Source organism: Amphiura filiformis, chromosome 2 (genome assembly GCF_039555335.1).
Source record: "Amphiura filiformis chromosome 2, Afil_fr2py, whole genome shotgun sequence".
Classification (NCBI taxonomy): domain Eukaryota; kingdom Metazoa; phylum Echinodermata; class Ophiuroidea; order Amphilepidida; family Amphiuridae; genus Amphiura; species Amphiura filiformis.
In genome coordinates, this window is record NC_092629.1 from 94,795,525 (window position 1) to 94,819,703 (window position 24,179).

A 24,179-nucleotide genomic window follows, 5' to 3' on the forward strand; every position below is an offset into this window, starting at 1 on the left:
CTCATCAATAATCCTATTGTTGAAGTGGATAATAAGCTTCTACCTTAGATGGCCGGCTATAGAACTTTTAATAGCTCTGGTCTTTGTTTGCTTTTGCTAAATCCTGTTCAAGTGGTGGGTTACCAGGCATTGTATTTTGTACAGGTATGCATAACCAACAATTAACAATGAGAGAACTTTCTTAAAACCTCGTTGACTTAGGGATGATTTGAAATGACCGCCAATTATGACTGTTTGATATATATTGCCAGCAATGTGGAAAAAGAGACACATGTAAAAACGTAAAAGCTATAATTTTGTTGAAGGAGCAAAGTTTAACAAACCATAACCCCGCTTCTGGATATCGATCGTTTGAAGTCAATTGATATACCATTTTTAAGTTTATGATGTTTATTTTTTAAACACGAAATAAAACAAAATTGACCGGGGGAGGAATTTACGGCTCATTCGCCGTGGACGGTCACAAATATTACAAATACATCCAAATGTACAAGAAATACACCCAACTTTCTCAGAAATATGCCCAAATGTCTCAGAAATACACCCAAATGTCAAGCCTCCTAAGATCACCCTGGCACCTGTTATTACAGGGAGTGAAGGGTGACTGATTGAATCCACTTTCAGGTGCCATGCTTACACCCAATGAAGTGATGTGGATAGATTATCATTATCAAGTAGGTTTTGACTTGTGTTTCATATCTTGCTTTACATTGGACTATTCTAGTTGAAATCCATACACCCTGTCCCAAAGACACATCCTTAATCTTCCACAGAATGAGTGTGAATTGTAAATGGGGTTAACTAAATGGGTGACTCCATTTGATATCTACACCCCCTGTGTGGGAGATGTATAGATTTCAACTGGAATGGCCCACTTGATCACTACTCACTGCGACTGTTGGTGTAATATTGGTGTAATGCTAATTAATTTCAAACCTCTGCCAAGTATTGTGCGACGTACCATGCATTTGGGTGTATTCCTACTACATATTGAGTGTATTCCTTAAACATTTGTGTAGAACCTAAAGACTCGGTATAGTAACCTCTTTGGTCTAATCATAGATAACAGGAAACTGACACAGTGTTCGTTATTTACAGCTTCACCAGGTAGAGAGTTTGGGGAGGACAGATTATCTCTCAGTCACACTGCACATCTTCAGGAGCGTAGACAGCTTGCAGAACAGGCCACAGAGGGGCTAGCATTCATCAATATTTTGAGGGTAACTGGATTTTATAGAGGTTGATTTTTTTAAAGGCCAGTGGCGTAACTAGAGTTAGCGCCTGGGGCAAGAAACAAAATTGGCGCCCCTACCCCACCCGAGAATATCTTAGACGCAGGGGTGTGGGAATGGCATCTGTTTTAAGCGAGACTGATTTGGCGCCCCCCTAGTGGTAGCGCCCGGGGCATGTTGCTGCCCCCCTAGTTACGCCACTGTTAAAGGCTGGAAAGTGTGTGAGATTTTACTACCTTAGCATGAAATTTACTACCTTGTTGTGAGATTTTACTAATACCCGAATGTATGATTCTCACACTGAATGCGTGAGAGTTGAGAGCCCTGCTATACACTCCAAGTGCAGTAGTGACATTGATGTATTGGTGGTTGTGATAAAAGCGAGATACTAAATCATGCTTGTATGCTCTGCACGATTAACATAAGCACACAATTCAATACTGTGACCAGCAAAATGCGCATCTACGTCACTACTGAACTTGAGATGAACCAAAGTTTAATACCAATTCTCTCAGTGAGCAATTCGTATTCCAGAATTTCAATCAATATTGTTATTGATTTTTTTCTTCAACAGCAAGCGAGACAAATGGTTTCTGTGTTGAGGACGTCACTGTCGCATCTCAAGTCATCCTAGAGTCTCAAAGCACAGAAGAGGTTGTCCCTTGGCTCCAGCAGTACTGGGACGACTTCAAGAGTACTGCTACAGCACAAGCGACAAACGCCCTCAACGTATCGGGGAGAGGTCAGAGGATACGGTTAAGTGAAGAGGAGGTGGTGGACGCTTTGTATAAACATGAAGGAAAGATGGAACAAGTTGTACATGAGTGCATTGAGCAAAGGAGACAAAAGGTAAGATGGGGTTCATTTCACCTTTTGGATTATGGCAACTGTATTTTACAAGAATCTTTTGATTCTCTCCATTTACGTAGTTTGTAGGCTCAAAGTGTCTATGAGAATCTCTTTAGATTCATGCAAATCCGTTTATTTTGATTTGATTTGTTCTTGTTTTGACAACTCTGGATAACCCAAGAAAGCCTCTATTGAAGCTTTTTCCATTGGGGTCCATTTGAATACCGGGATGGGTTGGGAACAGTCAGGGGTTAACACCCTACTCTTTTCAAAACTGGCTGCGAGATACATGTACACGGGACCAATGGCTTAACATCCCCTCCGAAGGATGGAGTACTTTCATGATTCATTTACCCAATTCTAAATGAACCATGAGGAGAGCGGAAGTCTGAATTTAATGTATAGAGGTTGCCAATTAATTTCAGATTTTTTTTCCAAGTCAATATCCTAGCAAATCGTCACCGCAGGAAATTGAACCCAGGACCTCGTGCACTAAAGGCCAGTACCCTAACCATTGCGCCACGCTCTCCAGGGGAATGGATTCTTGCCAAATATCCAGGCCTGTAACTGTTTGCTTGTTTATATGTTCAAAATGCCCAAACTGTTCTGTACACATTAGCCCAAGTATACTCTGTCCAAATATTACAGGCTTACATTAACAGCCTGGCATACTGCCTTTATTAGGTTACTGTGATTTACAGGCAGAGCTCCGAACATTGATTTTCGTGGAGCATTGACGAACGTAAGACAGCCTGTATTACACCTAGGATTTGACAATGTGACCTGGATACATTAAATTTCTATATGCATCAAACTGTTACAAAATGCACAGTCGCTTTTAGTTGTAAAAGTTTTGAATTAACACAAGAGTAGTAACATATACCTTCTATCCGCACCAAATGGGCTATGCCAGTTGAAATCCATATGCACTCTTTTTTGGAAGACATGACCGGAATCTTCCACACGGAGTTTGAATTTGAAATGGGGTTACCTGAATGGATGACTCCATTTGAAATCTACACCCCTGTGTGGGATATTAAGATTGTGTCTTCCATAGGATGTGTATAAATTGCAACTGGAATAATCCATGTTAGATAAATCCACCCAGATTACACACCACTCAACTTGAACTCAACTCAACAAAGCATGTTTGTCTTTGTTCTCCACAGATCATGGAATTGGAAAGTTATGGATTTGAGAACTCTCAGGCAGCTAAAGCCATCTCTATGAGTGATGGCAACGTAGACAAAGCATTGATGAAACTACAGGAGGAGGCTGTGGGGTCATTTTATGAGAGATTATGGGAGAAAGATGAGGAAGATAAGGAATTACTGGAGAGACTGAAAGTTGTACCTGCTGATGAGGATGCTGAACATGAGGTGAGATGGGGACCCAGGGGTGGGAGGGGGGGCTCCCAGACAGCTAAGGCCATCTCCATGAGTGGCGGCAACGTAGACAAAGCATTGATGAAACTACAGGAGGAGGCTGTGGGGTCATTTTATGAGAGATTATGGGAGAAAGATGAGGAAGATAAGGAATTACTGGAGAGACTGAAAGTTGTACCTGCTGATGAGGATGCTGAACATGAGGTGAGATGGGGACCCAGGGGATGGGGGTTTGGAGGGGGGTTTTTGGGATGGTAATGCCGGCATGTCTAGGCAGCCAAAGCCATTGCTATTTTTTATTTGAGCTTAGACATTAGAAACCAATTTAGTTTGAGCTTTTGATCGACCTTTGGTGATTGGTCGATCCTTATTATTTATGAAATCAATTAATTGACTTTTGTTAATTGTGATAACATATTAATTTTAGTATGCATTGATATTGACGCATATAAATTTAGCATTAATTATCTTTTATTAGTTGTTAGTTCATTAATAACAAGCATCGAAGCAGCATCAACGGTTGATCAAAAATCGAACAAATTTGGTTCTGGTGCCTTATTGTGTGCAAATTGCAGTGTTGTACCAATTTCAAAACATGCCGCCATGCAGATGTCAATGGGTAGACCCGATCTTAGGCCTTTTTCCCTGTTTTTAAGCTTACCTAATTGTAGTGCATTTTAGTCTAGGCCTGGTCTGGGCCTTATAGGCCTTAGTCACTGTCTTGAAGCTTTTCTGATTGTAGTGCATTCGCAGTCTTACTACCTAGGCCCTAGTCACTGTTTTTGCCTAATATGAATGCATTCAAAGGTAGGTAAAAATTTTTATCTTTATTTTACAAAGATTCGGATGACATAAGAATGATAAAATTGGATGAATACTTTCGCATTACACAATGAAGTTTTCAAATATCATGCTTAATTTTGTCTTGCATGATATTTCGTCTTGCATGATATTTGAAAAACTAGCTTAACAGACTAATTCAAGTTTTTTTATCAAACTTGATAGGATGATACAGTATATGGGGACCTTGTGTGCTGTGTAGTTTTGTGTTAAGTTATTTGCATAAATATGAATATTAACCTTAGAATGAAAGTTCATCTGTGTTGGTAGTAGACATAGTTTAGAGGTTTGAACCTATATGTTTAAACCTTTGATCACAACACAAAGTTTTGCATACTTGGAATTTTCATTCAACACTTCGACTTTCATCAGCAGACTGGCAACCCAAATTAGAGGTCAGTGACCTTTCAGACACTTGACCCCAAAATATGGTCGTAGACTCTAGGTAGCTTGTATCGGCTAAGACAACTGCTTGTTTCCCCCAAAAGACAAAACCGAGAAGAATGACATAGCGGGCCGGTTTATTTCATTCCATGATAAGGACAAACCCGTAAGGGTCAGTGTTCCGAATCTTATATCGGCGAGACTGAAAGATCGCTTTGCACCAGATTTTTGGAACACCGTCGCCCCAGCTCTACATCGTCTGAGGTTTCCCAACACATCCACATCGAGTCTCCCGGTCATCATATAGACTTGGACAAAAGGTCAAATTCTGGACAAGGAACCCAGATATTTTGAGCGTGGTGTTAAGGAGGCCATCTATATCAGTGTGAACTAGCCATCGCTGAACAGAGACGGGGGCCGATACAAGCTACCTAGAGTCTACGACCCTATTTTGGGGTCAAGTGTCCGAAAGGTCGCTAACCTCTAATTTGAGTTGCCAGACTGCTGATGAAAGTCAAAGTGTCGACTGAAAATTCCAGGTACGCAGATTTTTGTGTTGTGATCATAGGTTTAGGCTTTTAAGCTATTTGTTTTATATTAACCTTGGTGTGTGTCTCTCACCAACTTCTGAAAAATTGTAGCATCCTGATAGCTGTATACCTTTTGTTTGGATAGACCTTTTCAGGGCTGTCAACCCTAACACATTCGGTGCATTTCTCATACATTGTCAAAGAATAATTTATGTTATAACAATCAACACAAGTCAATTGATTGATATTTCATAAGTTACAAGGACCAACCAAGCATTGACAGTAGTTCGACAGATTGAATAAATTTCAGTAATGAAAAAAAAAATCAAGTATGTTTTATTTTTTATGTTCATTCAGCGCTATCTTCGCCTTTTGTTGGCCGAATTTGGCATCGGTAGTTGGGGAAGAACCAGGACTGCAGCTCGTCTCATAGCTGCTGAGAAATACGCCATCAATGATGCAATCACAGCTGCGAGTGAGTGCGGTGACTACGAGCGTGCTAAACAATTTTTGGAAAAGGAATGCCATGTGTGTTTTGGGGAGTTTCCTCACAATCAAGTAAGTTTGTTGATGAATCAGAAAAATGGGCTATTCCATGGCCTAAAGGTCCGTTCATACTATGCCACAATTGCGTTGTGATGTGGTGGCGCAACTCTTTTGCCACAACTCACTGCAACACATCACATTTCCAGTTGAAATGTATTTAACTTTATTGCAATACAGAAATGCAGTATTTTGCAGTACAATGCAGTGCGGCAACGCATCGCAATGCAATTGCAGCGTAGTATGAACGGACCAGAAGACATATTCTTGCATTTGATCAGTTTTAAGGATAAATTATTTCCTTCCATTTTTTTCATTATTTCACTAGTACTCTTTCCAACTCTAAAATATCACATGGCTCAAGACAGCTGAAGTAAATATTATATGAGTTATATTCTGATTACGTTGCGCGAATCGCGTCGCGTGATGTGGCGCAAACCTGCATATATGTCCAACGTATTGGTATGTTGTTTAAAATGCCAGCAAACATGTGTAAACAAAACAAAGATTTGCAGTCAAAAAGCCACTCAGATTTTTAAATTATTTTGAATTTTGGCATACTAGCAGACATTAAGACTAGGCAACAGATACAGCTTTTGCAAGTGTGAAAGTCTTACCATTTTAAAATAAAAGGATGTTTTGTGCATTATTTTGATAGTTTTTTACTAAAACATTGATTTCTCAGAGTTCACTTTAACGACATTGCATGATTTTTATGACAAGATAACTTGAAAAATATGCAAGCGAAAAGTTAGATGTGACCTTAATCTCCCACACAGGAGTGTAGATTTCAAAAGGAGACACCCAGTCAGGTAGCCCCATTTGGAATTCACACTCCATGTGTAGGAGATTAAGGTCATGTTGTCCATGCGGGTGTATGGATTTCAACTAAAACAGCCTATTGCACAAGTACATGACTGTATAAAGATGTGTAAAGTACATGACTGGTGAGCAAACAATAAACATGCAAGAAAATATATTGTCACCGAGGTATGAGTGCATTAGTGTCATAGACCAGACGGGGAAGATCAGAAGATGTTTGGTGTATGCACTAGCGCAGTCACCTTTTAATCATGAGATTATGGGTTTGCGTCTCAGCAAAAACAAGTAAAACTAAAAGCTTGACCACATATGATTATTTCACTGAATGATTATACGGATGTGGGCTGGGAGTCAAATTAATATCAGCTGGGTGGTCAGTGGCAAAAAAAGCTGGCACTGGTGGTCCCTGACCTGGTATGAAACACATTGTTGATGATAACCCTGTGTTTCTGGTATTAAAAACTCAACAAATGGATACTGCATGAGGGTGAGCCTTTGGATCACCGAGGTAGAAGTGTGTTAGTGTCACAGACCAGATGGGGAAGTCCTCTTTTGGTCTATGCACTAGCGCCCTCGCATTTTGAGCACGAGACAGATGATTGTGGGTTTGACTCTTGGCAGGACCGAGTGAAGATAAAAGCTTAGCCACGTACATGATGCAGGTTACTTCGCTGACTGTTTATACGGATGTGGGCTGATAGTCAACTACCATTGGCTTGATGGTCCATGACAATATGTAATTACCTCTTTTACCAACACTCTAATAATATATCTATCTCACTTTTGTGTAGCTGATGAGCCTATCCCACTGTACAGGTTGTCTCATATGTAGTGAATGCCTGGCAGATCATTTTAAGATTGTCATTCAACAAAGGAATATCATCCACGCTACATGTCCTGCCTGTAATAGGCCAGATGCTAAGGATGTCACAGAACTGGCGGAATACTTCACCTTCCTAGATAGCTTGGTAAGAATTCACTGTAGAATACTGCTCTTTTCACTGATACTAATCTTTGTGTGAGTGATCAGTATGATATTTTTCAATGTAGAGGTACCGTGTGAACGTACTAGTGAAGTTTGATGTATTCAAAAATTGTTTTACCCTATTGCTATGGTAGTTATTCGATTATTACATCACAGTGAATAGAATATCTTCCACACACAAACCATAACCCCAAACCATAGCTCTAAATTGAGCCCTAACCCTAATCCCAACAGTTACCCAAAATGCTAACCCTAAGTCTGTAGCCTTACCCTTAATACACAGGGTCCCCCACTGAGTGACCATCCAGGACAAACTCAGTGTAAAGTCGCAACTTGAGTATCTTGGTTATTGCACAGTTGAAATCTTCATTCAAAAAGCTTTAAAATGATATATCAGTCTTAACTGCTGGGGAAATAGGGTATCAAAAATTAACTTTGCTCTTGAAATCTTTGTTTTCTATTATTTCGGCAATGCTTATTTATATCCCTGAATAGCACTGACAATTTTACACATTGGATTTTCATAGATTGTGCTATTGGTAAAATAGATTGTGCTATTGGTAAAATACAAAATGTAAAAAAATAAAAAAATAAAAACCTGACTATAAATGAAGCCATTTCTGACATTTTTGAGTTAAGATCACCATCATACAGTAGAAAATTCTGCTTATAAAATGACAACTCATTTATTAAACTCCAAAGTATACTTTTTGAGGTATGGGCACATATTTTTTCTTATTATTATTTTCTTTATATTTTAGCAGCTTAATTTGCATATATCTCAAATTGGTTAAATTCTGATTGTGTTTTTGCGATGGAACTCTTCAAATCCTAACCTCAACACTAAACATGGATCATTTAAAGAGCTCAATAAATATTGCAATAAATTAATTCTTGTGTCAATATATTTGACATAATATTATATGCTTAGTTCGTTTTTAAAGCATATTCCATTTAATAAACTATTCATCTTTTATTTGGGAAATCTTTTATTAAAAAAAACACATCAAAAACAAAGCATGGCAGTGATGGTGTATATACCGGATTCTTTTTCCAATAATGAATCAATAATTTAAGTTTATATTTTACAATTTCTTAATACATGTAGTTGCGGACGTTACTTGATGAAGAAACCCATTCCTTATTCCAACATAAACTGAGAGACTGGAATTTACAGAAAGAGGAAAACTTCCGCTGGTGTGCTCACGTAAGTTAAAATTTCTTTGCACAGAGCCCCTCCTGATTGGGTTAATACATGATATAATCATCTGAATAACCAATCAGAATAGAGCTTATAGATCTCTCAGCTAGTTTACCTGAATTCCCCTCAGTCCTACCGACTAGTCTTATCTTCTCATAGATGATTGGTTCAATACATGATATACAAAAATAAGCCGTACCAGTTATGTTCAACCGCTGTATATCCTAAACAAGCTAGATGTGTCATAATTGGAACCAGCACAAGATCTCATTTGTAGAATTTTTTCAGGAAATAAAGACAAAACAATCCAAAAACCCAAGGAAGATGCCAATTTAAAAGTTTGCTCCATTCCATACTTTATTGATTTGTACACACATTGTTCTCGAACTTCCATTGATGAGCACCGATGTCATCCAGACTGTCAAACAAAAGAAGTGGTGTGGTCTTGGGCTGGTCACCTAGCTAGAACATCAGATGGATGATGGACCAAACTGGTTACAGAATGGATAAAAATGGTACTAGGCACCCAGGAAGACAGAAAGTTAAATGGAGAGATGAAATTACAAAATTTCTTGATGTAACCTGGATGAGAAAGATGTGGAATAAATCAGAGTGGCGTCACCTTGGAGAGGCCTTCACCCTGCAGTGGGTCGATGATGGCTTAAGCTGAATTTATACTCAATCGCCGAGCAATTGCGATTAAACGCTTTTGAAAAGCGATGGGCAATCGCCGAATTTTGCGATGCATCGCCCGTCGCTTTTGCATTTATACTTATCACGGCGATAGCGATTGCAGACGACAATTAAAATATTCTAAATGCCACAAAATACATTTTTTAAACATCAGTTGCTGTCAATAATTATTGTTTTGAATTAATTCATCACCAAAAGTTAAAAATCGAGAAAGATAAATTAATTAGCAAAATAATAGATCCAATTGGTTGTATATGATTGGTTGACGCATTCACGTGTCAAGCGATATCGCAGGGAAGTTGAGATTTCTTCAACTTGCAAAAGCGACATCGTTTTTGCCTCCGCGATTTGAATCGATTGATCGGCTTGACGCTCTGGAAATGTACGTAAACAATGAGCATGCGTGAAAATCGCTTTTCTTCTAAAGCGATTGAGTATAAATTCAGCTTTAGGATGATGATGAGATCAGGATCAGATCCCTGTCATAGATGATTTTGACATCTTTGGTTATACTGTGGATTGACCTTTTTGGTAAATCCCATAATCCTTTGCGAGTACACCTGAGAACTCGTCATTTGACGTCACACCGACTTGCAATGCGCAGTAACGATGTTTGATAAACAATGTGCGCATCGGCGCGGAGCAGCGTGATGCAGAATGACGAGTTCTTAGGTGTACTCGCAAAGGCTTATGGGATTTACCGAAAAGGTCAATTGCCAAAAAAAATGGAACTTTGTATTGCCCTCTTCCTATTGACTCAAAAATCTGATAAAATAGGGTTGCATTTTTTTTGCATAATTGAATTTTCATATATTTTCCCTACAGTGTCGTAATGGTTTCATCAATGAAGCTCCAGAAAGAAGGAAGATGAGGTGTCCTGAATGCGGCAAAATAACCTGCTTCAACTGCAAGAAACCGGTAAGAATTTCTCGTAGTGGGAACTTTTGTGGTAAATTTCAGAAACACAAATTTAAAAGGCAGTGAAAATATTTGTTACCATCATGGGCTTTAAAGATGAAGCCCCACTTTTTTTTAAAGTTCCTTTTGGGAATTCGTCAAGGTTAAAATGTATCCATGTAAATTCTGTTCTGTCTGTCATCAAAGTAACATGTGTAAAGTCAGTTCTTCTGTGGCAATCTGGCCAAGCGGGGCTTCCTGTTTAATGTATAACTGTTTGTAATCTGGAATACAAGAAATGGGAAACTGCTCCAAACAGTTCAAATCTTGAAAATTAATATCACAAAAATATGAGGCTTTACAATACTTGTGATTCATATGTGACACAATCAAGAGGAATGAGTCACATGTCTGCAATTTTCAATTAGAAGTTTTTACATCATTTTCTGGCAGTTTACAAATGCTACATTTTGATGCAAAACCCATCACAATCGGACAGTTGGTTACCGAGTTATGAGCAATTTATCAATGGCTGAAAACAATATAAAACAAAAGAATTTGAACACTGTTTTTCTCAAAAACAATATTAGCGACAACCGACTCATTCCCCTTGATCATGTCACATATGTGATGCGATCAAGCAAAATCAGTCGGAACTCGGAAATATTGATTTTGAGATATAATAAACAAAGGATATATTTCCTTTTGTTTCCTATTGTTTTGGAATTTCTTTAATACCCCATATCTTTAGAACTTGTTGCTCTATTTCAATGAGGTTTTCTTCAAAATGCAGCTTTGTAAATACCTCTTACTATCCTATAAGAAACTGAAAATTTAATATTTCCGAGTTCCGACTGATTTTGCTTGATCGCATCACATATGTGTCATGTGATCTAATCAAGCCAAAGTAGGTTATTGAGATTAAGGTCATGTCTTTCATTGGGGGTGTATGGATTTCAACTGGATTAGCCCATTGAATTGCAGGCAAAAATGAGGAGTGAAAGAAATGAAATGTGTCAGAAAACAATACTTTTTGCGGCCATGATCAGATTGGTAGCATCGGCCATGTAAGTGAAAAAAATTGTCCATTATAGTACTTATTGTGAGTCATACTTTTCTTTCTGATTTCAATCAACAGTGGATGGACCAGCATGAAAACATCACATGTCAAGAATTTGAACAATGGAAACAAGACAATGACCCAGAAAGGCAGGCTGAAGGTGTGGCATATCATCTCAAAGAGAATGGTATAGGTATGTACACAAGGGTTAAAGGTCACACATGGTGTATCCGATTCCTGTATTTGAGAGAAAATGAATTTTTTTTTTTTAAAAGCCGACCTACCGACCCTTCCACTTTAAGAGGCCATGTGGGCAAGCAAACATTTAATTGTTTTTGGCCTAAACCTTTGCAGGTAGACCTCATGATGTCGTCACGCCTAAACCTTTGCAGGTAGACCTCATGATGTCGTCACGCCGATTTGCACATGCACAGCTTTCAAATGCACAGTAACGATGTTCGCTAAACGATGTGCACATCGGCTTGATGTTAACCCGCTGCTCACTACCTGCCGATCTAACATTGCCTCTGATTGGTCAATTACATGATATCTTCATTTTAATCACCAATCAGAATGGAGTTTTGCAAAAAATTCACCTTTTCATTCTTTGCATGGTGAAATTATTTTAACAATGTTGCTGATTGGTCCAATTGATAATGAAAACTCCTTTCTGACCAATAGGCAGGTAGTTGTCATGGGGTTAAATGACAACAGGTCTACCCGTCAAGGCTTGAAGGATTACCAAAAAAGGTGAATGGACATTGGATTTTCAAAGTAGGATAAGAGAAACTTATTGGTCTGAAAATCCCTTGACTATTTGGACTTACAATGCCAGAGATATGATTGCATTTTAGTGTTGTTCAAAAAAATAAAATACAAAGGAAGTTTAATTCTGTTATTAGTGATATCTCAATAAATGACTCAGCTAACTTAATCACATTTGCATAGTTCTTTTTGCTGAAATAAAATGTTGTGGATCGATCGTATCATATTATTTGTATGCATCATAAACCACTCTACTGGGATCTTGTACATGCTTTTTCTAAATGATTCTATTTATCCCTTTTCTTCTAACACAGCGTGTCCTCAATGCAAGATGCGTTATGAACTCGCCAAAGGTGGATGTATGCATTTCAAGTGTACACAGTGTATGTTTGAATTCTGCTGTGGCTGCAATAAACCATTTGAACAAGGAAATGTAAGTTATAAACGCATCACCAAAAAGTATAACTACCGTAACCTCTTATTAACGGCCACACGGTAGTGCATTTTCCAAAATGGCGGTGTTAGTTAGAGGGGTTTTCACAATGATAATTTGCATCAAAAATATTGCTGGTACCGTTTTGCATAAACAATAAGGGAATTTCTACAAATTCTGTAAACACAGACGATAACAATGGCTGCACACATGGATATGTTAAAATCGGTGATTGGATGTTTCAGTTCAGTTTATTTCATCCATTCAAAATACATGTTAACATAATACAGAATAATATTTTGTTGTATAAAACAGTGTGGAACATTTTAAATTAAATGACAAAAGTATGAGAAACAGAGGATGAGGATGCCACGAAACGCACAGCGTGATGACGTGGCGCCCTATACATAATGTTTCAATTTTACAATAAGCAAAACAAAATTTAATACATACTGTATTTATTTTGACAACATGCATGGAACAGTTCAGTTGAAAAAATTGGAGGCACTTATTAGCAGGGGAAAGAGGAAAAAGAAAATAAATTAGTATATGCTGCACATTTTGATTATTCATAACTAAAGCTTGATTTTTATATATTCATGTTAATTAGGTGAGGGTGAAAGGCATTTAAATTAATACAGCACCGGGGGGAACTCAATTTACATGTTAGGGGCATGTACAACCAAATGCTTTGTTTCCTTATTTGACAGGAGTGTCTCAGAAATACTCTCAAAATGTCAGAAATACAATGAAATATCTGTGAAATACACCCAAATGTTTCAGTAATACACCTAAATATCTCAGTAATACACCCAAATGACTCAGTAATACACCCAAATGTTTAAGAAATGCACCCAACTATCTCTTCAGTACACCCAAATATCTCAGAAATACACCCAAATATCTCAGAAATACACCCAAATGTCTCAGAAATACACCCAAATGTCTCATTAATATACCCAAATGTCTCAGATATAGAAAAAAAATGTCTCAGTCTTGTAAATACACCCCAATGGCTTAGTAATACACCCAAAATATCAGCAAATGCACCCAAATGTCACAGTAATACACCCAAATGTGTAATAAATGCACCCAATATGCTTGTTTGTTTATATTTGCCAGGAGTGTGGTAAGTTCCCATCATGTGCCAATAGAGGGCTCCATTCTCATCATCCAAGAGACTGCCTGTTTCATCTACGAGACTGGGATGTCAAACAACTACAGAAACTACTTGATGTAAGTTGTTACATAATTTATGTACAGTTGTGAACATGTGCTTCAGGAACTTGTGCATAATATACAAGCTTACATGTTACATTCATTATTTTGGAAGAAGTGGCTTAACATTGTGTAAACACAACTTATTATGTACTTTATAATTGATATCAACAGCCACACTAGATCTTCTTGTAATAGTGTGTGGAAATGACTATATAACTGACATTCCTTATGATATAGTCATGTGAATTATATGTTCTTGAGCTTGTTTTCATTGTTGAAAGGAATTTGATCATGTTTCATCATTGTTCAATGTTCATCCCCATTTAATGACTCGCGTTCTGCCAGTCTCAGGGTCTTAGCTAGCCACCCGTCTGGCCATCATTTTAGACGGCCAGTTTGCTCCTGGGACGGGCAAAATTAATGCCTTTGACAGATGCTATATTATAAATTGTATGTTTTGAGAAGCTAATTGACCTTTTTAGTAGGCCAAATTTGTAGAACAAGGCCATATCAGCACATATTTGAACTCTTTGAACCCCCAGTGGGCTATAGATGTCTGGTAAAGGTCAAATTAGGACAGGCAATTTTATTCAAATGACGGGCAACCCTCAATTACTAGCTAAGACCCTGGCAGTCTGTAACCACGAGACTCATTGTTGTTAAACGGTGATGAACAAAGGTGAAACATGATTGAATCCCTAAATTTACAATTACTCTATAGTACTGCCAAGAAACAGATATGCTGCATCTTGCCTGTCATGTGTATAACATATGTGTGACCCATCACATCAAAACACAGCAGTTGTCGGAAACCCACATTTAAAGATAATAAAGAAAATGTGACCCGAAAAATAAAGAAAATAAGAAATTTGAACTGTATTTGTCACTACAATTGCCATTCTACATGCGATATGAATGGAAGAGGTGCCATTTTCAAGCTTAAAAATAGTCCTTTAGTTTGGTAAAGATATTTACAAGTTCATTTTTGATGACAACTGCCGTTTTTGGATGCGATGGGTCACATATGAAGTTGGCTATTCTAATTGAAATCCATACACCCCTATGGAAAACATCAATTATTTTATAGAAATAAACATGTATAATTTAAATAAACATAATTTTCACCAGGTTCTTTGTCGCAAATAAACGAGACAAGCACGACCTCAGGTTTACAAACCTGAGGTCCTGGTTCAATTCCCGGGCAGGATCACTTTTTCTGCTTGTCTCCTTTATCGCCTTTATTATTTGCGACGGGGAACCTGGCGAAAAATTATGTTTATTTATATTGCCTCTGTTTTTCCATGAATAATTTAGTTCATATTGAATTGTTTTTTAACTGGCGCAGAATCACAGAATAAAATACGATGTTAAGCCACCGCAAGGACAGGAAGGACAGCAAAGAGGCTGTCGTGTCATGGAACAGAAGGAGACTCCAGAAGGCCTCAATGATGGCACTTGTGGAAGAGAAGCCATTGGTGGGCATGCTGGACTGTGCAAGTAAGCAAAATTTATATTAGAGCCCCAGTTCCCCCAAGATTGATGCCCATGGGCCCATATGACTGACACACATGTTAAAATAATAAAGTTAAACCTCCCCTGATATTGAACAGTCTTCAGACCTGCCATTTTATGCAAATATTGAATGAGAAAGTCAAACCCTCTATTAATAATTAAGAATTTCTAAGGTGAAAGGTTGGCTTAAACACTGAATGAAATTTGTGATAGGACTCAGTCTCAACAGTCAAGGATTAGATATTGGATACCAGGGATTCAGACTCGGCCTTGGATACTGTGGACACGACTATATTTATCTATCTTGTTTCATTCTCTCAATTTCTTGTTTTTGTTCACTTTCATTTTATGTTTCAGAATCCATTACACAGAATATCTAGTAGGTCTCATCAACCAAAACCTCATAGACCCAGGGGAAACATATGATTGTAATGAGTTAACTATTGTGTTAAAACGTAATGAGATTGCTGTACCAGCGAGGGTAGGAGGTGAACCAGAACAACTCTATAAGAAAAGACTTCTAACAGTAAGTTTTAATCATTGCTATTAGGGAATGAAAACCCCTTTTCAGCGGGCTCAACCACAGCAGCTGATAGGTGTATCCCATCATGCTCTGCAGTACCATAATATAACTGCACATGCCATAGAAAGTGTACACAAAATTCCTCACTTCACCTTTCAATTACTCGCTTATATCAGAGGAGCTTAGACATTTGTTTGAAAAAATATGATCTCTAAAGTATTGTGAAACTATCCATAGCTCTCAATATCTAAGCGGCTCTTGTTTATATTTTGTATACATTTGCTATGGAGCAAGCAGATAGACTGCAATGCATGATGGGATACTCCCTTTAGCTGCTGTGGGGCTCGACTGACCTTTTGAGAATTAAAAAAAATTATTTGCTGTATACATGTAAAATCAGGCGTTCTTTACTATAAGTATTGAGTTTGACTGAAATATCTGTAAAATCAGCTGTTTTGAGTAAAAAGTAGATTTATTTTGACTCATAAATATGGAAAATATACCACAAGTCCTTGTGTAATTTGATTCTATGTTTGTTATTTTGCTACAGGAAGTACAACAGAAACTTGCATTTCAAGGGAAACCACCAAGAGAGAGACCATGAGTCGTTTTCAGTAGCCTGTTATTGGGCAGAAATAGTGCTGCTATTTGACCAATCACAAATTGTGAAACTTGGGTGACATATCGCAGCAAGGAATCAGTTGGTAACACTAATATAGAGTTAATAGAAAAAACAAAGGATAACTTGTTTGTTTTCCAGACAATTTCTTCTTGTAACTCAAACTGAGACATCCATTCAGGTAAATCCATTTGAAATTCATTCACCCTGTGGGGAAGATTAAGGTCATATCTTCCATAGGGGGTGTATGGATTTCAACTGGAATTGCCTATTTTGATGTTGCAGACTGACATCACTAACTAATTGCATGAGAGAAAGAGTGCTATATAGCATAATATTTTGCAGTAAACCTCTGACGAGCGCGTACTACTGTGATGTTACAAAGTCATGGTTAACAACGTGTGGCGCAAAGTTCATTCATAAATTTTCACTCTGTAACAGATCGTGAGATATCGTCTCAGCAGCCAATTGGAGACAAGTGCAGTTCAACACAGTAAATATGCAATGTACTCTTAAATTACGCTCTAGTCAAAAGTTTAAAGAAAAAGATTATAATAATAATGATAATTCTGAAAGAAATCTATTGTAATCAATTTACTACCAAAATTATATACCCAGATTTTATTGGTATGGATATCAGTATAGGTTTATTAAGTGCATACCCAGTCATGTTATTCTATGCAAAAATATTGAATAGTTTCAACAAAATGACAATATTACTATCATCTCATCATGTATATACATGTATAGATTTAATTTTGTTTTCACCCGGGTGTATGGATTTTAACTGGAATAGCCCAATGCAGTATCCCACTTCTATATTGTTGTTGAACAGGAAAACCCTAGTATATGCTTGTGACCCCTGAACATGTTTAAAACAAGACTGCCAATAGGTTACATGGGAGGTTTTGCTTTTATACATGTTCAGGGGCCAATGACACATAGGTTTTTTCCTGGCCAACAACAATGAGTCCCTGCACCTACAATCAAGGGGAAAAATGTTGTTGGCACACCTTGCCACTCTATTAGTTCAGTGAAATTAGTATAACTATGTTTGATGAGAAGTATAAACCTTCCCCTTTCCCCTTTACTCCCCCATTCTCCCTCAATCAGTGTTAGGGAGATGAACCCAATGTCAAAAGTGCTTCCATTAACATTGAATTTGGGGAGAAGGGTGGCAATTTATAATTAGTGTCCCAGTGTGCCAACATTATTTTCCTTAATTGTAGGTCCTACAAGAAAATTAAGGGGTCCTTAATTAATGAAGCCCCAGGCCTCACTCATTATTTATTTTAATTTGCGCTGGCTTTCACACCATTAACAGAATTTGGCACTCTATTGTGAAATGCTATCCTAAAGAAATGTGATATTTGTGTTTGCAAATTCATAATTTTGATGGCACAACCCTGTAAAACCCTTAAAATATAATTAATATTTTGCCATCAAAAGTTGTTCATTTCCCCCAAGTTAGCCATGGAATATAACTTTTGAAGATTTGTGTGTAAATGTAAGTTGACTCAAAAGTGTGGCGATGGAAACAAGGCAAAATTTGAGTTAGAGACCTAAATATTCATGACGGGTGTAACATAGTTTCAAATAAAGTAGACTTGAACAAGTGATCTGAGATATGTGTTTTGGTGTCAACATAGCAAATTTGTATTACTGTATTCGTTCTATTAACCACCCAGGGCGCTTACGAACTCGTTTTGGATGGGCGCTTATTTTTTACATTGTTTAGGCCAACAAGATGTAAAAAAAGGCCCAAAATATTCATCTAAGTGTGTCATTGTTTCAGACCATGATTCAGATTTGCATGGGCAGTTAATAAACTAATATCAGTTTGCTTGTTGTAAAGGGTGGGCACTTATAGGGGCATGGGCGGTTAATGGAAAGAATATGGTACTCCATTTTTGTGGCAATATTATGTAACTTAACAAAATTTTTGATGTACCGTATTCGTTCCAATAACCGCCCATGCCCCAATAAGCGCCCACCCAGCGACTTTGCAACAAACACAATATGAAATAATTAACCGCCCATCCAATGTTGTCAAAATACCTCCAGTAAGCTTACCTGTCGAGTGAATTTACATGCATCAAAAGTATCCAAAATGTGCCCCAATTATATTATGACGCTATTTCATAGTGGGCAGATGTATAGATATTAAAAATACTTCACAATAACCACCTGCAAATGCCTTTAAAAGGCCAAGTTTGAGGATTTTCTAACTCAAAATCGTATTTTCCGGCGGCGGCCATCTTTACTTACAGTTATAGTGCGCCCTCAAAAACATTGTCAATTTAATAATTATATAGACACACTTTGTGAGGGCGCACTAACTGTGAGTAACTAAATACTTTCAGACGGTGATTGATGACTAAAAACAATGTAATAATAAGCGCCCACCCAAAATGACTTTGTTAAGCGCCCTGGGCGCTTATTGGAATGAATACGGTACTTTAAAAATTAATAATAAATATTGAACCTGAATATGTGATGATAAAGACCTGAATAATATTTCTAAGGCATATTTGACCCGATCTATCTAAATAAGTAAAAAATGCACTAATACAGCCTTCTTCCATGGTACTTAGAAGACTCCGAGATAGCATGGCTTTATTAATTTACACATTGATAGTACTATTATGTTATTGTGCAATAATGAGGTTACCAAGGCCTGAAAAATTGTTGTATTATTGGTGTTACCCTACAGACCCTAACAATTAGGCCCTACCTGAGACTTAATACAATAAATACATTTTGTACAGTGGAAACTCCTTAAGGGATCTGGAATGAGCATTTTGAGCGTTTCGACAGTATTTTTTATGGGATATGAGAGCACCTCAGACGTCTTTCTGATATCAAATAATTTTAATTTTTTGAAAATCACGATATAATACAAATTTTATGACAAATTATAAAAATGTGATATTTTTAAAATTTTTGATATATAACAGTCCTCGAGGTAAATTTTATAAATCTAATGATGTATTCTTAAAGTGTATGTAGCTGGGAGGAAAAGCCGACGATCAATTAAAAATTTTGACCTTTCATATTGAAGATAAAAAAAACCAAAAAGACCTAATTTTTTTGTGTGTTTTGGGAAAAAAATCCATATCTTCAATATGAAAGGTCAAAATTTTCAATTGTTTGTCGGCTCTTCATCCCATAAGGGTGGTCTTAACCCTGGAATTATGGCAACATTTTGGCCTCATAACTGATAAACTATTCGTCTAAAGAATACAAAAGCATACAAAAGTATACAAAATTTTAAAAATAAATAAAAAAGGGTCCTAGTTTTTTTTTTTAATTTTTCAAAATTAATTAAAAAAAATTTTGGCCAAACAATTTTTTGTTAAAAATATTCTCTTGTGACTTTGATTGTGCACCATAGCGTGACTGATTGGTGCCTGTGTACGGAGCCTTGGTACCACGCCGAAGTCAGACACTTTTTTAACACATAAGGTTCTCAGTCGTCAACCCAGAAAGCTGATGAATGGGCTATTCCATTTAAGCTCCACACTACCCCTGTGGAAGATTGTGGAAATATGGGGGGAGTATGTTTTTAAAATGTAATTGGTCAAGGTTAATCATTTTGAAACCCATATTCGCTCTGTATTATGGCTTTACATAATTATATCTTCCACAACTGGAGTGAGTATTGCAAATGGAATCTACCCAATTATCTATTCTATTCAAAACTCATACTCCCTCTGTGGAAAGCTTCAGCTAAATCTTCCACAGGGGGAGTGTGGATTTTAAATGGACTAGCCCATTGAGGGTGCCAGTCTAGGCCTAAGGTAGAAACAAAAGTGGAGAGGGAAAGAAAGAAAGAAGGACATAACAGATGGAGGAGGGAAGGGTTTCAATAAGACCAGAATTGTAATACCTGAAAATGGTTATAAATAGTGCATTCATAAAGTGTATACAGTGCATGAGCAAAATGTAAAATGCTATTACCCATTATAAATCCTGTTCTCAATTAATACACAAATTGAAATGAGTGTGTGTGTGGCATTTAACAGCCCTGGCTATATACTGATATGAATTGAAATACATTGTAAGGCCTAAATAAATTGTTTGATTGGCGTAACACACATTTTAAACAGTAAATTGCGTATGATAAAGGCCTTGGAATTTTTATTTTTTTGGCAAAAAAAAAAGAAGAAAAAACTCTAGGGTCTGGCCTATTTTTAGGGTCGGTCCGGTTATGCCAATCAAACAATTTTTAGGCCTAATATAGTTACCTATTTGTACATAGTTTATATCAATGCAATATGATGTTACATCACATAGTCTAGCTTCATTGTATAAAGATGAACTTATGATTATTGTGGCTGCAACAGCCTTCATTCACAGGAGGCAAATTATGATTGTCTCATACTTATGTATCTATCTATACTTCTCAAAATATATGTATATTAGCCTAGTCTTGAAAAGAAACACCAGAAAAGAAAGTCCACATGTTATTTGAGTGGTTAATAATTCTTAACATGATTGACTAAGAACATTGAAATTAATTTCAATGTTCTCGTGGAAAAATTGAGTTAGCTTGAAAATCCCCTGGACAAGGAACTCACTGCTAATTTGTCTCGTTGTAACCCGTACGAAACTCGGGGAGCTGATCCTGGTTGCGATGGTTATTTGTGGAATGTCTAGGGTGTGCGCTCTTGAAGCAGCAAAGTCCCTGCAATGTTGTTTAATGGTTTATGGAATGATGTGGGGCCATAGTGGTCAGCGACAACCTGTAAAGTGTGCTGAGGCTTGTGGATCAATGTCTAGGCGTTGTGCCTGTGCGTAGCGCACTATAAATCACTGCGCTTTTTAAATTTTTTTTTTATTAATTTGAATGTAGAAGTTTGTTAGTTTGACTTTGATACTACACAAGAATTCCAAATCGTCCAGATTTTAAAGATTTTGTAAAAATTGGTGGGGTATTTGAATAGTTGCGTGAAGCTTATCTTTCTACACAGTAACTAGACATTGCAACTTTTCAAATCATACCAATTTATCAAATACAGGGCGAGTCAAAAAGGTGCAATAGAGAAAAGAATCCATTTTTATTTAAGGACCGAGTTGAACCTCTTATGTTTTAAAACATTTTATAAATGATATATCCATTAGTGACCTTGTGTGAAAAATCAAGGAATTAACATTTACCGTTTTGTTTTTATGACACATTTTATAGCGATACCCAATTTTAATGTTTGTCCAAGAGAGACATCTAAAATTTGAATGTCAGCCACTCTGTGTAAGGTAGATTTGGAACAACTGCCATTTTCTTAACCTTATTGACATTGAAATAAAATGGAGCACCCAAAGTGTTATTGTCCTTGGTCTTGTTTAAGGAGCAGAAACATTATTTGTTGTTATTTTCATTTTACCTTTACTTTAAAGATGATTATTCTCTGTCAAAAACATACAAATTTGTAGGCGGATTTTTTCAAATGTTGAAATGAAATGCGCGCAAATTGAAGTGGGATGAATGATAAAATATCCAGTAAGTTGGACATATTGAGTGAGGTATGAAGGACTTACAGTAATGTTAGAAAGTTTGTTTGAACAGAAAAAAGAAATTAAAATAACATAAAAATCAACCTTATTTAAGTTAGAGTCAGTTTCAGAGCTGGTGCCTTTATTGTGCATCGTGTGCTCTCATTCAAAATACATGGAACCTTGTGGACAAATATTGAAATTGAGTATCGCGCAGCGAAAGGACTCATAAAAATTAAACGGTACTTGTGATTCAGATCCATTTTGTCTCAGAAGGTGACTATTGAGTGGCATTTTTGGAAACTTTCAATAATGGGAAAATTCAACGTGGTTCTTACATAAATATTGATTCTTTGCTCCATTGCATTTTTTTGACTCGACCTGTACAGGTAACAAAATTCTTCACAAATTTGATTAATCATGTTTAGAATTAAGACGACTCAAAAGAGTGTAGACTTTTTCTGTTTGTGTTGAAATGTATTTTACCCAGGAACCACAGTGTTATAATGACATGATATGATGTTGTAATAAAGCCATAACGTACAATTGTTTCAATTAATCAAATCTTATGTTTTAGCATTATTTGTCACATCTTAGACTTGATTGGAATCAGCCAAATTCATTGTGTCTGTAGGGCAACAGAGCACTTTTGATCTTAATTAAGACATTATATCCCCAATAGGACACCACAGTTAAGCAGCCAATATAGTAAGTGGGGTTTGTTTCCTTTAACTTTATTATTTTATTTTAAGTGACCAGACAATCTTCCCAACAGTTAGCTAAGAATAACAAATTCAATTATGACCAAAATAGTATATTATGGCTTACATATTAAGGGGATCAATTTATAACGTCGCTTAATTCAATTGTAAGATCATAATGTTCACATCATTTTTCTAAACTACAATGTGGAAGCTTAATGAGAGAATTGCCTACTCAGTAATATTACATAATAGAAGTCGACTTGACACATTTCAATAATTTAAACAAGTTTGTACATTTAAATTTTCCCATTTAGGGATTATGGCATCGGGTAATCTTTAAATCTTGTGACAAAAAAGTTAATAGCTCATAGTGCATTTTTATATACATAACACATTTAATATATTTAATAACACATATATCTTCAGTTTGTAATTTGTACTCAACGAAATTCCTTCATTTTTGGAGCTCCCAATACAGGGTGTCTCTATGAAACTTGCGTCAACAAATGTAGTGACGTTTTGATCACATTTAGACAAATTGTGTAAATGTCATTATTATGTTCATTATTTTATTCCTGAAATAAAATTAAAATGACCAAGATATTTAAATCAAAAGTGAATGTGTTGTACTATGTGTCCATAGTCATGATATAACTAGTGAAAGCATTTACCAGGTGCTCATACGTTTTGATGTTTACATTGAAACACCTGCTTCCCAAGGTGACCAGATCTGGTCCAATCAGGCTAAAGTCGGCAAATATGAAACAGAGATATAGGCAAAAAGAGAGGAGAAAAAACAAGTAATGATAGTAACTCTTACTCGATTTTCAAAATTTCGGACTTCGGCCTGAGTGGAACAGATTAGGTCACAAATGCAACTTTGGATCCGCTTCTGACCTTTAAAAACACCAATCTACAGATTGGGCTATATTCCAATTAAAAATCCACGCACCACATTAATCTTTCACACAGGGAGTGTGAATTTCAAATAGGGTTACCTGAATGGCCAACTCCATTTGAAATATACACTCCCTGTATAGGAGATTAAGGTCATGGGGTGTATGAATTTCAACTGGAATACTGTCAATAGCAAACAGGGGGAAATGCTGTATCGGAAAAACATGCCATAAAAAAAAAATCTAGGGCTGGCCAGGGAGGGGAATATCTCAAGATTTCACAAGGTTTTTATGGTTTTTGATCCCTGTATTTATTGTCCAGGCATAATTATGTTCCGGAGTACAGGTGTGTCCAGGACCGGGAATTTTTTAAAAGGCATTACAAGATACTATCGCCTTCGGCGTATTTTATTCTCTCCAACACACAAGAACCGCGAATCGGAGTTTGAAGACTTCATACAATTATGGTAACTTAAGTACTTCACTGGCTAACACAGAGTTTCACAGAGTCCTCTCTTAGAACTATAAACTGTTGCTGCTCTAGTTGTTTAATTCATAGTCTCCAGCACTACAGCACATTATGCCATTAATC

At 36.9% G+C, this 24,179-nt stretch overlaps 1 protein-coding gene across 1 annotated transcript in view; it reads left to right on the forward strand.

The window, feature by feature from the left end:
- LOC140145041 (uncharacterized) overlaps positions 1–23,306 on the forward strand; it is a 37,358-nt gene extending 14,052 nt beyond the window's left edge. Inside the window, 13 exon segments of the mRNA XM_072166833.1 lie at positions 1,099–1,239; positions 1,807–2,081; positions 3,251–3,670; positions 5,578–5,778; positions 7,377–7,553; positions 8,679–8,777; positions 10,290–10,382; positions 11,500–11,614; positions 12,501–12,619; positions 13,742–13,855; positions 15,186–15,337; positions 15,710–15,878; positions 16,426–23,306. Of these exon segments, the coding sequence (XP_072022934.1) occupies positions 1,099–1,239; positions 1,807–2,081; positions 3,251–3,670; positions 5,578–5,778; positions 7,377–7,553; positions 8,679–8,777; positions 10,290–10,382; positions 11,500–11,614; positions 12,501–12,619; positions 13,742–13,855; positions 15,186–15,337; positions 15,710–15,878; positions 16,426–16,479 (2,129 nt within the window). The 3' untranslated portion in view covers positions 16,480–23,306.
- The last annotated feature ends 873 nt before the right edge of the window (positions 23,307–24,179 follow it).